Consider the following 15,642-nt stretch of genomic DNA (forward strand, 5'->3'; position numbering starts at 1 on the left):
TTCAAGGTTATCAATACTGAGTTACTGGTATGTCCAAAAAAGGGAGAAAAAAATGACAATGTTACCTCCTTTCTATGTAGTTTCCATGCAGCATGATTGCATCATAATATGTCATGCATAACTGAAGTTTTGTGGACTTCAGTGAGCTGTTATTGTGATAAAATAAAAATGATGAAGTGGTTTAGATCTATCTATCTATCTATCTATCTATCTATCTATCTATCTATCTATCTATCTATCTATCTATCTATCTATCTATCTATCTATCTATCTATCTATCTATCTATCTATCTATCTATCTATCTATCTATCTATCTATCTATCTATCTATCTATCTATCTATCTATCTATCTATCTATCTATCTATCTATCTATCTATCTATCTATCTATCTATCTATCTATCGATCGATCGATCGATCGATCGATCGATCGATCGATCGTGCAACAATACACAAAATTCACGGTTCGGTTCGATACTTTGGTGTCACGGTTCGATATTTTTTTGATACCAAAAAATGTTCATGCCTTTTTAATTTGTCATTTATTAAAATTATAAATATATATTTTAACTCAAAAGTACAGTTTTTAAATTTAATATTGCTGAAACAAAGTAATAAAAAAATTAATCTATCTGATGGAGAAATCACTCATCTTTGGAAAAGAGAGTTTATTACAGAGAAATGTCTCTTTCCAAAATAAAAGCTATACTATACGCTTCTTCTGGGCTATATTCTAAGCAGCATATTAAACATATCAGGTCCCCATAAGGAGAATCATGTGCTAACGGCTGTTTAAATGACTCAGGTAAAGTTTGTAGCATGCGTGCTTGTTGTTTTTGTCTACTTCCACTTGTCTTTGCACTAGGATGATGTCGGTGTAAAAATGCAGTCATATTCGTTGTGTTCCCACTAGTGCTGTCAGCGTTAACCTCGTTAAAATGACATTAACGCTATAACGTGGCCAATCTCCGTTAATCTCTGTTACCGCTGATCGCCCCGTGCGTGGGACTGAATGGTGTCAACACGTTAAGGCACTAGTTCCCACCAATGTAATTGAGCATTGCGTGGCACATCCGACATACTGTTTTACTTTTGTCCATGACGTGCTTACCATCAGGGTCATGCTTCACATGAAAACCAAAATAGTTCCAAACGCCAGATCTGAATGAGGGTGGGGGAGGTTCAATTTCGGGTAGCATTGAGGCAGTTGCAAGGAGCTTAACTTCTGTCTCGCTAGCTTGCGCTGCGCTCACTGGATCTGCGCTCGACAGTGCAGCCTAGGTGGAGTAGTGGAACGCAGATCCACTGAGCTCTCAACACAGACAGCATCGTCAGAAGGAAAGTTGATAAAATAAATGAAAAATTTTGTATTGTTCAATACATATGCATACCGAACCGAAAGCACTGTATCGAACGGGTATCGTTGCACCCCTACTATCTATCTATACATTTATCTACAGCACCTTAGAAAACCACTTTTCATTTTACATATACATATATATATTCATATATATGTATATATACAATTACCAACCCCAGAAGCTAGCAGGCATTTGCACCATTTTATATTTGTGCACAGTAACGATACTAAAGTGTCAAAGCTTTTAATTTGATAACAATTTACTGATGTTTAAAATGCAATATGTTCCACTTTCCATCTCAGCACAACACATTTACTCTCACTATTAGGGCATGTAGCTGTCTTTTCATTATAAAAAGTTATTTATTCTCTCTGGCTTCCTTTAGCTGTTTGTTCATTAGTACCTTCATTTATGTGCTAATGTGTTGCTTCAGATAGAGCCACTGCACATTAAAATGCTCTAATTAGCCGCTTGTGGTAAAGGGATTCATTTCCTTGTGGACGCTAGAGTTGTAGTTCTTAATGCATGACTCTGGTGCTTCTAAAATCTTTGTGGCTTAAAGAAAAAAGGAGTCTTCTTCGATTTTCTTTATCTATACAGCCAATAGTACATTTCGGTACTTGTGAGGGAAACTGGCTGGGTGGTCAGTGAGTATTTGTCAGTGTCGAAAGAAAGGCAGTCCACTCAGCATATGGCTAGATGATTGGACAAAGGCAAAGTGCGTCTCCTTTCATGCAAAAACATTCAATGCTGACGTTTTTCATGGATCATAAAATGTACATTTTTATTAATGAAGCTGTTTGATTCTCATGTGAGATTATTAATTGTAAGCCCAAGCAGGGCTGATAAAGGGAATGCATATTAGATGATTTGACTTGAATTATTCATATTCATGGCAATAAAGCTGACCAGAAACAATTTCATTACTACATTAACAGACCAGCTTTTTGCTTAGTCTTATCTAAGCTATAAATTGCTATAAGGAGTCCTGATAGGTCTGAGAGTCTGCCACCATGGGGCTATACTTGTGCTCCACAGTGGTGCTTCAAGCTAAATGGTAGCATCAGCAGGCTGATGTGCTCATAGTGGGAAATGCTTGTGTTGTGTTTACCTACAGCATCGTATATGCTGAATGGCAGCATGTTGGAGGCAAAAAGAGTAAGTGTATTGTGACGCTATTGAACCAGCATTAGTGTTTACCCACTACAGGAATACACACCATTCACACCATACAAGTACTTGTGATAGAGTGCTTTCTAACATGGCAGAGCAAATCTGAAAAGTGTTAAATCTGAGAATCATATGAGATGGATGGTTCTTCTTTTTGCTCTGCCTGAGATGAGACAACAGTACTTTAAACCCTCGTTGCTGTTTTATTAAACTGTGTTTACCTTACAACAGGAGTCACTTTAAGGTCACAACAGGTCACAACAGGAGTCACCTTAAGGTGGCACTATAAAAATGAAATTGGCTTGATTTGAATTCAATTGAATTCAACATAAGTCCGATTCATTTTAGCAGCATTCCTCTTTTGTCTTGCCTCTCTTCCCTCACCCTGAGCCGGTTGCGGCATTTGGCTGCTCTACTCCGAGTCCAGTTCTGCCAGAAGTTTCTTCCTGTTAAAAAAGAGTTTTTCCTTCCTTCTCTCACTAAGTGCTTGCTCATTGGGGCCTTTCACTGTATTATTGTAGGGTCTTTAACTTACAATATAAAGCGCCTTGAGATGACTGTTGTCCTGATTTGGCGCTATATCAATAAAATTAAATTTAAGTGATTTTTTTAATCACACACAACCTGAACAGCATAATTGAATAATCAGTGGAAAGATGAATGAATAATTTTCTAATATCAGTAACCTCTGTTTACCCATGGAAGTTAGGTTCAGCAGCAGTGATCAGTAAGCCGTCCCATTGCTTACACATTTCTATAGAAGCTGACTGCTTTTCTTAGTCATGTTCTCTACATGAGGGATTTACTGTATAGAATAGTTTAAAATCATGCAGTAATTTTAAATACATTTTGAAGTAAGGTATCCCATCCACCACCTGTCATTATCTACCCTTTATTCTTTCAGGTATCCACAGTGCCTCAGGAGAGACGCACTGTCAAATCAACTGTTCCCGAGGGGGCAGAACTCCACGCTGAATGTCTGCTGGTCAGACAGGTAAGTTGTACGTCTAAGTGTACCAGACGCAGTTATAGACCCTGTGGTTTTAAGTGATGTCTTTCAGGTTCATGGTGGTTAGGTCTTTCATTTCAGACTGACCTTAAAGTAGGCCATCCTGATATCAGCAGAGCGGTTTCACCACGACTTTAAAATAAAGCAGATGTGTGTGTAGATATCAGTGCTTGTTTCAGATCCTCTAGCCATGATCTCAAGCGCTCAGTAGAGAAGTAGTGTCTCTGAAGACGGAAACTCCCCAGACAGTACACTTACACCTCACTGAAGACTAGCATGTGCAATTGACTCTTTGTGTGTGTGTGCGTGTATACAGCTAAAAATTGTATCGCTTAAGTTGTCTGTTATATTTATAATTTGTTAATTTGTGACATGTTCAAGGTCTTTTTTAAAAAGGGGAGTAAGGAGAAAAGTTACACGGTGTTCGACTTGCAGGCAGGATGTGAAAGTACCTCAGGCTCTGTCTGTGACTTTCACTGCACCGTACACTCCCTGGGAGAGTACCAGTTCAGCCAAACTGATTGAACTAGACATGTAAAGATATCTTTATATTCAAGATCCCCGGGGAAAGAGTCTTGATTTAGTTCCATTTATTATTTAAATCTAATGACATGTAGCGCTGTACGGCTTTCTTCATTGTCTGTAAATATTTCAGCTGCTCCAGGTCTGTGTTTCCCTGAAAGGCCATCATTTAGGAAATGTAATATTTAAACCTAATCTTCATCCTTTCCTCTAGGCCTGCAAGTATTACAACTCTGATCTAAATGTGGTCCATTTCAAGTATGACGACTACGCCGGAGACTACCGGCTGCTGCCAAGGTAAAACACTGTGGACAAACAGTGTTTGTGCGTTTTATTCTCATGTTTTAGCTCTGTTCAGAAAATGTTTAACATTTGAAAACGGAACATTTTGTTATATTAAATGGATGTTATTGTAAAACTATTGAAGTGTGAAGGCATCACATTGCCATACTAGTAGCATAAAAAAGTGCTAAATGTCTTTGATGGATGTACGTCTTCTACTTTGTTGTTAAAATTCTCTTATTAAATCTCCATACAGCAAAATTTTACTTTTGAACAGTTAGATTTTTCTGTGCATTGCTTTACAATAATATCAAGTAGAAATGTGTCTTCAGGTTTGCTTGACTTGACTAATGATGTGCTGAGTTTTTTCCTCATGAACACGCAGACCCATAAGTAGCTGCTAACACTGGCGATAACCACAATTTATTACCCGTAGTTGGCCATTAGGTCATTAGGAAGCACAAGAAGGTGGCCAGTGTTAAGTGAAGTGAAAGTTCGTGTTGAAGAGTGAGGGCGTTCAGCTTTAAGAAATACAAACTTTCAGACTTCCCTTTGTCGCTATTTTGAACGTCAATCATCCGGCCACATCCATTCAAGCAGTTAGTAATTTATTTAAATCAGGCTGTCAGTCTGTCAAACTGAGTTTTGTCAGTTCCAGTGAGACTTACCCAGAGCGGCCCTGCTGTTACTGCTCTCAGCCACAGGAATGTCCCTATGCTATCCCATGGGTTGCCACTGTATATTCTTTCACTCAGTTCACATGACCTCTGAACTGACATCCAGGATGAGCTGCCAAACAAGACGTGTCTTAAACACAAGTACAGTGTTGCAAAAAGAACATTCCACAAAGTTCATTTGTCCTGTCATTTTACAAGTGGCAAACATAACTATTATGTTGTTTGTTTACTGAGCGAACAACTTAACCAAACATTAACGGTACACACACAGATTGAAGATTGAAGTTGAAGTGAACTACAGGCTGAGAGCCAGAGTACAGTTATACAGCTACTGTATGTGTGCGGTTGTCACCGCTGGACCGATCTTCATTTGTGCTGGCCAGTATTAGCATTCCTGTTCCGGTGGGCAGCCCACAATTACCAGCATTTTTCTAAACATAGTCCATCACGAGAAATTGTCGGACAGCTTTTACGACTCTGTGACTTTTAGTAGAGGGCGGTTCCAAGAGCACGGATTGCAGCCTCGCTGTCTGCAGCTCACGGCGCACGCACAAAGGCATTTCGCCCTGTGGCTCGCACACAAAGATGGGCCATCCTTTAAAATCAGTGGAGCGGGACTGAGTAAGGGGACGGCCCATTGTTACCTCCTGACAGAAAACGATGGAACTGAGTCAGCCACCCATAGTCATTTGCACAACTCAAGTGCAGCGCATTAAATTAATTCCAGAAGTCATTTCCCCTTTTCGTTGGTATATTTCATTGCCAGAGAGCCATATTTTTTGTCCATCTTCCTGACCTTTCCCTGTTTCCTTTTAGGAAACTGTACAAAGCAGAGAAGCTGCCATCCCACTCTTTTGAGATTGACTATGAAGATGTGGACAAGGATGAGGTCAGCAATGATGATCTTCTTCTCTGAAATGCTTTTGAGAGTGAATCCATTACATACTGGTTACATCCCAAGGCTCATGTTTAAATTAGTTTATTGCAGCCTAAAAGCTGTTAAAATGGACTTTGCAAGATTAGTTATATTTACAGGTCAGTGGGAAGCTGTTATGAGCATAACTGGATGGATTCAAGGAGTCTAGAAATTCTCCTTTCCTGTATCAATCATCTGCTCCATTCTATCAGAGGAACGAATGGACAGTTAATGCATCTTTGACTGATCACAGTCATTGTTGTGTTTTTGCAGGATACCACCTCTTTGTCGTCATCCAAAGGAGGAGGGGGCGGTGGAGGTGGTGGTGGGGGAGGCGGAGGGATTGGTGTGTTTCGTTCGGGCTGGCTGTATAAAGGGAACTTTAACAGCACAGTCAACAATAGCATCACTGTTCGGGTGAGGAAGTGTCGGATGTTATCTATTTTCATGCCCACGTGCATTTTATTTCTGTCTGTCTTTTTTCACTTTTTTTTCCACCCAAAATGGTTTTACTTTATTTTCTGAACTGTTACAGTCTGTTAGAAATTAAACTGGGACTTTAATTGGTGACATACTTTTCAACACGATGAGAAAATATCCACATTATCCCATTGTTAAAGTTCTTATTCATTTACTTCAGCTAAGGAAATGAATTTTAATCATATTTCTGTCTTGACAGTCATTCAAGAGGAGGTATTTCCAGCTCACCCAGTTAACAGATAACTCCTACATCATGAATTTCTACAAAGATGAAAAGATCTCAAAGGAACCAAAAGGGTGCATCTTCCTCGACTCATGCACGGGTGTGGTACAGGTAGGCTTTAGTGCATTCTACATGTACATGCACTTTACCACAAAAGAAAAAAGGCAGCAAGAACATAGATAAAAAGCATCTGCACTCTAAAATGTTCTCTATTAGATTATAGACTGATTTAGGGGTATTTCCAGACATAAAGCTGCACCATGGCACAACCTGCCATGATCACAGGTTGCTCACTATTACTGCCTTTGCTACAACAGTAAAAATAACAGAAACAAATATGGGTGAAGGTATAAATGTAGAGAAACTGTATTAAAATATTTATTGATCTATTGATCTATTTTCTGCTGTGTACCTGCTGTGGTCTGGATCAAAGGGGCAGCAGTCTGAGCCCACACCTCTTTCTACTGAGCTTTTCTGGTGGCAATCAGAGATGTTCCTGCCAGCTGAGAGATCTAATCTATCCAGCGTTTCTTAGGTCTGCTCCAGGGTCTCCTCCCATTTAGACATGCCTGAAACACCTCATGTAGGAAACACCCAGGAGGCACTCTGGCCATATTCTCAAGCCGCCTCCTTCCACTTGGTGGGAGGAAAAGTAACAGTTTCACTTTGAGCTCCTCCCGAATGAGCATGCTCCTAATGCTGAGCCCAGCCAGCCTTCGAAGAAAGCTTATTCCTGTTGCTTGCCTCCACAGTCTCAGTTTTTTGTCACTACTTGAAGCTTCTGGATATACTTGAGGGTAGGAAAATATATGGATTGATAAATCGATGGCGTCAGTTTTCGCTCAGCTCCCTCTTCACCATGACAGACCTGTACAACATCCACATTACTACAGATGGTACACTAATCCGTCTGTCAGTCTGCTCCTCTCTCTCATCACTGCTCGTTCAACGAGATCCCGAGATACTTGATCTCCTCCATCGAGGACAGAAGCTTAGAGCCAGACTTCCTCACACTTCAGGAGGTGTTAATTCTAAGGGATGAAACACCTAAATAATCTATTTTAATGATTTCTGTTATGAAAACTATGAATATGTTTTTAGACTTAAAAGTCATAATGTGGACATGCTAGCAAATAATGCTACTACATTTTATAAGAACTTGTGCATTTCATAATGATGAAATAATTATTTTAATATATAATTAATTATATATTTCAAACTTTGTTGTATATAAATTGCGAGCACCAGAGCAAGGTTACCTGTGCAGACATGCAATAACAAAACGCATGCTGCAGTCCAAAGATGATCTACAGACAGGACCTGCAACGCTTGTATTGTGGGTTCAACTCAGTTTATGATTACAAACGATTTCATATTTTCATGTATGTATCCAGTGGCTGTTAGTGCAGTTGCCAAAGCAATCCAGGTTTAAAAAATGACATGAAATGATGGCGGGCCCTAAGCAATCACGCCCTTAGCTTTCACAGCTTCAGGCCTCAAAACAATCGAAAAAGGTGAATTAAAAACAATACAGTTTTTATAGCCTGTAAACATGTTTATAGCTGCTGTAAAACCGGGTATTTTAACATTTTTAACTAATCTCTCTGTGGACTGACTTGCTTTTGGAACCAGCATCAAGTTAGTCCAAGAAATGGAGTTTTAGGGCTTCTACATTTGACCATCAATTTTCAGTCTGCAGGTTACTGCTTATATTATAGTTGTGTGATCTAAGCTTTAATTTAAAAAGCCCTGTGCTCGAACACCTATTAATAAAAAAAAAACCTATTAGGATAAAGCAGAATGAAAAGCCCTACTGACATTACCCTCTGCTCACTACTGAAAAATGTGCCTCTAGGAATGGTCACACACAGTAAAATGGCCTACATTCAAAAACGACATGTGTAGATGCAAAAACGTATAGCATTTTCCGAGAACTAAACCTGACCAGATTTTCCTTGCCTTTCATTCTTTCCCTAAAGAATAACCGCCTAAGGAAACATGCCTTTGAGCTGAAGATGAACGAGGTTACGTACTTTGTGCTGGCCGCAGAGAGCGAGCAGGACATGGAGGAGTGGATTAGCACGTTGACCCGTATCCTACAGATCAGTCCTCCTGAAGCACCAGCTCAAGACCGCAAGAGCTTGGAACTCAACGAACACCGGCAGGGTGAGAAAGAGTTCATGTAAAAGAATTAAGCTTTTTTTTTTTTTTGCATAATTCCAGCATCTGGATAAATTATGGGCACAATTTTATAGTCGATGTCAGCAGAAAGTGTAACCTTTTTCTCTCTGTCTGACTAAATAATGTCCGTCATCTTGCCATGAACTTAATGGGGAATTTCTACTGAGTCCATCACTTTCAGGAAATTAATCTGATACCCAAAAGTGACTCCACCTTGGTTCAGTGCATCAGATGTGGTGATTAACAATCTTTCTGTGCCAGTTGTGTGAGAGGCAGAGCATGGATCCACAGCCTGTAACGTAACACAAAACACTGATAGGGTATTAAAAATTGGTCCAGTGAAAAGTGAAGGTATGATGTAATGCCCAGAGCCGTCATGGCTCTGTGGTCTGTTAGCCTGCCTCTAAATCAGGCTGTGGGTGTGTGTTAACCTAACATTAATGAGCCCTTTTGTTCAGCCTGGCTTTTAGGAGAAATTGCTTCAGGCAGTTTGAAGGGTATATTTCTCTAGAAGCCTGCCTGCCTTATTATCCATGAATACCACAAATTGAGTCATATTTTATTCTGAGATGTATATGCCTGCTGACTCTGGTTGGTGTGTATTTAGACCAGTGAGTTGCTATTTAAGAAAATGTTATATGATCTGTAACATAAAATTCCCTGCTTAGATAAACTTTCCTAACCACTAAATGATGTCAGCCATCAGTCATAAATAAAAGTCGCTCTCAGGTGTCCTGATTGTGTTTGTTTTCTCTGCAGATGTGTTTGACCTGTCGTTAAGTGACTCCTGTTTGCAGGAAAATGAAGAAACCACAGAGAACGGCATCAATCCAGAGCTAGCAAAGGTTAACTACACCAAAGGCTCACATGTTTTAGTCAGTGTTATAACTCAGCTACGACTACCAACACATAGTATTATCATATTTAACAGTACATGCGTGCACAGTATACATCCAAGTGTCTCAGTACCGGTGGTGGCGTGTTTTCATGAACAGCTCCATATTCTATGTGCATGGATCATCACCTGGTGATTATAATACACTGAAAAACATACTGAGACTTTAGGAGAAGAGCAGAAAACAAACTTGTCAGTGCAAGCATGCTGGTTTTATGAGGAAGAAAATTTGTTGTGATTTTTATCAGGCTGAAAAGAAACAATGTAATTGTATCTGTTTTCAAGAAAACTGCAGTCTATAAATTCAGGCGACCAGAATATGCTAGAAACACTCAAATCAAAGCAAAAGTGGAAAAAAGCACTCTATTTACAGATATCATAAATTACATTAGTGTAGCTATTATTTGCAATGAACTGCTCTCTGACTGCCTCTTTCTGACTTCCTGCCATCTTTCCTGTCGCAGTATATCTCGGAGACAGATGAAGGAATTCGTTCCGCCAGAAGAGAAGAGAGGTTGAATCTTTTCTCGCTCGATCCAGACACTCCTGTAAGTACAAATGAGTACATTATAACCACTGTAGACTACTTTTTACTTTATGCATTGCTGCACTTTGTAGTTGAATAAAATGAAGCTGGCCTCCGAGTAAATTGTGTTTCACTAACCACAGGCTCTGAGAAGCCCACGAAGTGAACATTCATCCACTGAAAGCACACCAGTGCGTCCTTTTGAGGAGAAGCTTGGCAGGAGATTTATGGCAACTTGCCGATCTTTCAACCTCATGCTACAAGGCTGCGTCAACGAGAGTGAAACGGGACCGGTCACTAATGTGAGCATAAGACACTCATTTTGCTTTATTGTGTTACTGTTTAATAAGCAGTTTTCTTTTAAACAGGATAAAACATATCGACATACGTTAGTGTTTTTTTCCAAAGGCATTTAAAAGACATATTATGCTGAGTGAAGCTTTGTCAAATTTGCTTTTTGAATAAATGTGCAGGCAATAACTGTGCTGAATCTGCACCACTAGATTGAACCCTTCTTCGTTTCGCTGGCTCTACTGGATATACGAGAAGGGAGGAAGGTATCTGCAGACTTCCACGTAGACCTCAACCACGAGGCAGTGCGTCAGATGCTCGGAGGCCTAAGTAACGGGACGGGGGCTCCGGGTACGGAGGTTGGAGGTCAGGAAAATGGCTTGTGTTCTCCTGCTGAGAGGAAGCCTGGTGACTGTTACCTCAGCCTGGACCTGGAGCACTGGCTTTGCTTTCCCAAACAGGTACGAGGACATTACTCCAAGTTAGGTTTTATAGATATAACACGAAAAGGGGAAAATAATGCTTTTTTTCTCCATTACTTATTCTGTATTTAATATGTACATAGGCTGTAATATGCTTCTTCATTGGTGTCCCTGCAGGCCATTTTCTCAGTGACCAACCCCCACACAGACATAGTGATGGTCGCAAGAGTGGAGAAAGTGCTCATGGGAAATATTGCTTGTGGAACTGAAGCTTATACAAAGAATACAGACTCCAGCAAGGTCAGAAACAAACTTTTGCCTTTCTGTTCATTCTAACTGTTTGAATCAGTATTTATATGACTTCATACCGCATTTATATCAACCTCTGATCAATAACAGAGAGCTAAAGCTTTTATAGTGTCTTATATCTAAATGCAGACTGGGAAAATGGGCCATGAGACATGCTGTTATTGTAAGGAAAATGCCTTAATCTAGTAAAAGAGTTTAGATTGACATTTGCAAAATTGTTTTTTTTCTGTAAGACGAGTTATCTTCATCACTGAATGCCAGTCAAGCTAGATAGTTCAGGAATGATGTTTTTCCATCATTAATCCTAGACATTTCCTGGCTTTCCCCAAGGCCAGGGGTCCATGCGATCCTTGTTTAAGTGTTTAAGTGAATCAGCAGACATCCAAGCAGCTGCCAGAGTTACTGTATTAAATAACCTCTGATTTAGTCTGTCACTCTGTCAGGGTCAGCTAGAATTTAGGTATAGTGTTCAGGAATGTCAGCAGGACCTTGTTAACATTTCCCTCTCTACATGGTTCTGCTTTTGTGTCTTGAACAGACTGTTCAGAAGATTTTGAAGTCCAACAAACAGTTTTGTAGTAAACTGGGAAAGTACAGAATGCCATTTGCCTGGTCTGTCAGGTTAGTGCCGGTATTCATAATATTTTTGAACTTCCCCTAAAATCTTTTCCTCATCCATTGGTAATTTACATCTCTTTCTTCCCGTTAAAGGTCAGTGTTTAAGGACAACCATGGAGCATTGGACCGAGAGTCTCGTTTCTCACCTCTTTTCAAACAGGAGAGCAACAAGATTTCCACAGATGACCTGATAAAGCTGGTGTCTGAGTACAAGAGGTAAGATAGCCTGCAGGCTTTAGCAAAGTAGTCTGCAAATAGTTTTCCAAGATTGGATCCACATTTTACACAAAGTTTTATCTTTACAGGGCTGAGAAGACAAGCAAACTACAGACTATTCCTGGGACGCTGGATATCGCGTTAGACTATGTTCCAATGGAGCATCCTAGTACGTCTGCTGTTCATGTTCCCATTCTGCTTTCTTTTCCTCATCCCTTTCTCATTTCTACGTTTGACATACATCTTTTTCCATCAGACTGTGTGACATCCTCCTATATACCAGTGAAGCCCTTTGAAGACCTGACTAAACACCAACCCACAGTGGAGGTGGAGGAGTTTGCACAGGACACCACCAAGTTCATTCAGCCACATCGCGTCTACAAAAACCACATCTACGTCTACCCTAAGCATCTCAAGTATGACAGTCAGAAGAGCTTTGCTAAGGTATGCCCCTTAGTATCATTTACCACGACACTGAAATAAAGTTTTTCGTTTTGTTTTTATATGCTTCGTGTTTTGCTACGGTGCAATCCTTTTGAACGTATTTAGTCATTAACATCACAATGGTCCTCTTGTTCAAGGCTCGTAACCTTTCGGTCTACGTGGAGTTCCGCAGCTCAGATGAAGAGGTTGAAAAACCCTTAAAGGTAGAAAGCTACGCCTTCTGGCATACTTTACACGACTCGTCCTTTCTCCATTCAAGTCCTTTTAATCATGGAAAACTGCTGTTTTTACAGTGCATCTATGGCAAACCAGGAGGACCAGTCTTTACCACAACAGCCTGCTCCACCGTCCTACATCACTCTCAGAGCCCCGACTTCTATGATGAGGTGAAGACCATATTTGTTTCTCCATTCATCACATAAAGATAATTAGAATCTAGAAGTGGATCAGCTTTATCAACCTTTAGAAAGAACGCGTTTAAAGGTCTTTCTAAAGCACATAAATCATTAAATGCTGTTCTGTCTTCAGGTGAAGATTGAGCTTCCTACTCACCTCCATGAAAAGCACCATCTTCTCTTCTCCTTTTACCATGTCACATGTGACATTAATGCTAAGACAAATTCAAAGAGGAAAGAGACTCTGGAGACCCCAGGTGAGATATTGGTAGTTTTCCAGCCTGTAGTAGTTGTAGTTGTTATTTTTTGCCTTTTATTCAGTATTTCTTTTGTTTATTTGGTTTGTTTAGTGGGATATTCTTGGCTGCCTCTGCTCAAAGAAGGCCGCGTGTCATCTCAGGAGTTCAACATCCCCATCTCCTGCAACCTGCCTCCTGGATATCTGGCCATCAAGGAAGCCAGCAACACCAAGGTGAGACTGAGGGCAAAAATAGGAGGGTAAGAGACAGGTGAAAAGAGTGTGTAAATATTGCAAACCTTGCTGATTAATATTAGCATTAATTTTTAAAGGGAAGCGTATTAAACATTACACCGTGTGATAGATTAGTGTGATATTTTTAGTCCTCACACACAAACTCTTCTCTTCCCTTTTGACAGAATGGAGCAGATATGAAATGGGTTGATGGAGGAAAGCCTATTTTTAAAGTATCCACCAACGTTATCTCCACAGTATACACTCAGGTACGACCATCATTTGGGATTCTGTGGTTTTCCCTCCTTTTTTCTGGCTTTGAAACTGCGACGACCTGGTGAGAACTTCTGTATGCCCACTCTTTGATCGGCATGTTTTGGGGTGGGTTATAGTCCCACATAACACTGAATGTACATGTATTCAGTGTGTATTGTGAATGAAATAAAAAACAAAACAAAAACAAAATAGATGGTTGGAAGGATTTCTTTCTGTTGTTCCAACCACAGTGCTATTGTGAAATGATTGAAAATGCTAAAGTGACTTGTCAAAGTCAAGCGTCCTCTCTGAGTTATCTCCTTTAAATGGCAATGAACATGAAAATAGCAATTAAATATCCCTAAAACAAATGCACCTTCCAAACTTCTGCAAACACGAGCCCCAAATGCACAATCAGCATCAAAGGGTAATGTGGTAATGTAGCGTGGCACATAAAAAAAGGAAATGAACAGTTTCTGTGCAGTTTGCTATCATGGGATGTTAGAAACCCTGCACAGCAGCTTCTTAATTGACTAAATCTCATCTATGCCTGACTTTTTTCTTACACTACAATAAACTGGCTTTAAAGTCCCTTATAAGACAGGGTAAATATACAGTCATATATGTAAAAATATGTTTAAAAAAAGAACAATTACAGCCCAAAACCTTTTATCTTTTACGCTTTAACGTTGTAAAATCCATTTCAGGTGTCTAAAATAAAACCAGGGCTGAATCACTCAACAACATAGTTGTGAGGTGCTGAAGTTCATATTTCAGCATTAACTGTCGTTTAAAAAGGAAAGAGTCCACTAAGTAATACCGCAGATGTTAGCTGCTCATTTTTTCAAGAATTCCTCTCTCTGTGTCAGGACCCCCACCTGAACCGATTCTTCCAGCAGTGCCAGAAGAGAGAGCTGGACCTCTCTATACCTCCTACCTCCAACTTCCTCAACTGCCTGAAGGTCAGAGTAAAGCCGCTGTATCTCCTCAAATCTCAGTACTTGCGAATGAGACAAAAGCCAGAGCCTTAACTACCAAACACTGCTACACATCCTAATGAGTTCAACACTGTGTCAGCACGTCAGACTTTTACCAGCCCCTTCACGGTTTCTTCTTTACCCCTTTTTCACGCTTCAATCTTGTCCACCCACTCCTCCTCGCTCGCTTCTTTCCCATCCTTCTCCAGGGTCTCCTCAGCATGGAGAGAATCCCAGTGATAGTCCGATTTCTGCCAGTCCTCTTCAACCAGCTGTTCAAGGTTCTGACTCAGAATGACAATGATGAGGTCACTACTGCCACCACCAGGTAGGCAGTGGTACTACAGAGGTCCTTAATGCATTGATAATAGAGTCCTGGGTTTATCCAGGTGATGAAAGCAGAGTGAGAAAAAGAGTGTAGTGATTTATATTTCTGTTTGAGTCAGTATCTTCCCTTTTATTGTTGATGTCATTGAATTGCTACTTTGTTCTATAATTAATCCAGACTCACACAATAAGTTCATCCAGTGAAACAAAGAGAGAAATACAGCAATTCTTGATATTATTTAACAATGAAAGCAATTGAATAAAATCATTGTTGTTGGTCTGTGTCTACAGAGTACTGGTCCACATTGTTGCAAAGTGCCATGAAGAAAACCTGGATTCTAGCCTGCACTCCTACATCAAGGTATAAAAGAAGCTGGTGTGTGTGGTGAATACAGTGTGTTTGCATGCACATGCTCAGAAATATCATATAATAATTTAGAAGTCTGATATTTTCCACAAAGGAATGGAAACCCTGCTCTGGCTATTTAATTTGTGAAGAAAAACAAAACAGAAAAGGGAGCTGTGTGTGTGTGTGTGTGTTTGGGTGCATTTGGGCCAGCAACAGTGTGGCTAGGGCCACACGCCCAGAACGCTGTGCAAACATCAACACAGAAAAAAGGGAAAGGAGAAGAAGAGAGAGGGATTGAGCAGGAGGCAAACTAGGACATTCAGCC

At 40.1% G+C, this 15,642-nt stretch overlaps 1 protein-coding gene across 6 annotated transcripts in view; it reads left to right on the top strand.

The window, feature by feature from the left end:
* The window catches only part of dock10 (dedicator of cytokinesis 10), a 65,829-nt gene that overhangs the window by 33,036 nt on the left and 17,151 nt on the right, over positions 1 to 15,642 (top strand). For all 6 annotated transcript variants that reach the window (XM_085430106.1, XM_085430104.1, XM_085430108.1 and 3 more), the window contains exons 3-25: positions 3,436 to 3,525; positions 4,277 to 4,359; positions 5,838 to 5,910; positions 6,211 to 6,354; positions 6,617 to 6,751; positions 8,620 to 8,806; positions 9,581 to 9,666; positions 10,181 to 10,264; positions 10,386 to 10,544; positions 10,746 to 10,994; positions 11,133 to 11,255; positions 11,803 to 11,885; positions 11,976 to 12,098; positions 12,188 to 12,267; positions 12,355 to 12,542; positions 12,680 to 12,745; positions 12,836 to 12,928; positions 13,071 to 13,194; positions 13,288 to 13,409; positions 13,595 to 13,678; positions 14,534 to 14,626; positions 14,851 to 14,969; positions 15,260 to 15,329. In XM_085430106.1, coding sequence (XP_085286232.1) covers positions 3,436 to 3,525; positions 4,277 to 4,359; positions 5,838 to 5,910; positions 6,211 to 6,354; positions 6,617 to 6,751; positions 8,620 to 8,806; positions 9,581 to 9,666; positions 10,181 to 10,264; positions 10,386 to 10,544; positions 10,746 to 10,994; positions 11,133 to 11,255; positions 11,803 to 11,885; positions 11,976 to 12,098; positions 12,188 to 12,267; positions 12,355 to 12,542; positions 12,680 to 12,745; positions 12,836 to 12,928; positions 13,071 to 13,194; positions 13,288 to 13,409; positions 13,595 to 13,678; positions 14,534 to 14,626; positions 14,851 to 14,969; positions 15,260 to 15,329 — 2,658 coding nt within the window. The remainder of the gene's footprint in view (positions 1 to 3,435; positions 3,526 to 4,276; positions 4,360 to 5,837; positions 5,911 to 6,210; positions 6,355 to 6,616; positions 6,752 to 8,619; positions 8,807 to 9,580; positions 9,667 to 10,180; positions 10,265 to 10,385; positions 10,545 to 10,745; positions 10,995 to 11,132; positions 11,256 to 11,802; positions 11,886 to 11,975; positions 12,099 to 12,187; positions 12,268 to 12,354; positions 12,543 to 12,679; positions 12,746 to 12,835; positions 12,929 to 13,070; positions 13,195 to 13,287; positions 13,410 to 13,594; positions 13,679 to 14,533; positions 14,627 to 14,850; positions 14,970 to 15,259; positions 15,330 to 15,642) is intronic.

Source organism: Copadichromis virginalis, linkage group LG14 (assembly GCF_057382275.1).
Source record: "Copadichromis virginalis isolate Kocher_CV1m ecotype Utaka linkage group LG14, C_Virginalis_male_GT1.1, whole genome shotgun sequence".
NCBI classification, from domain to species: Eukaryota; Metazoa; Chordata; class Actinopteri; order Cichliformes; family Cichlidae; genus Copadichromis; species Copadichromis virginalis.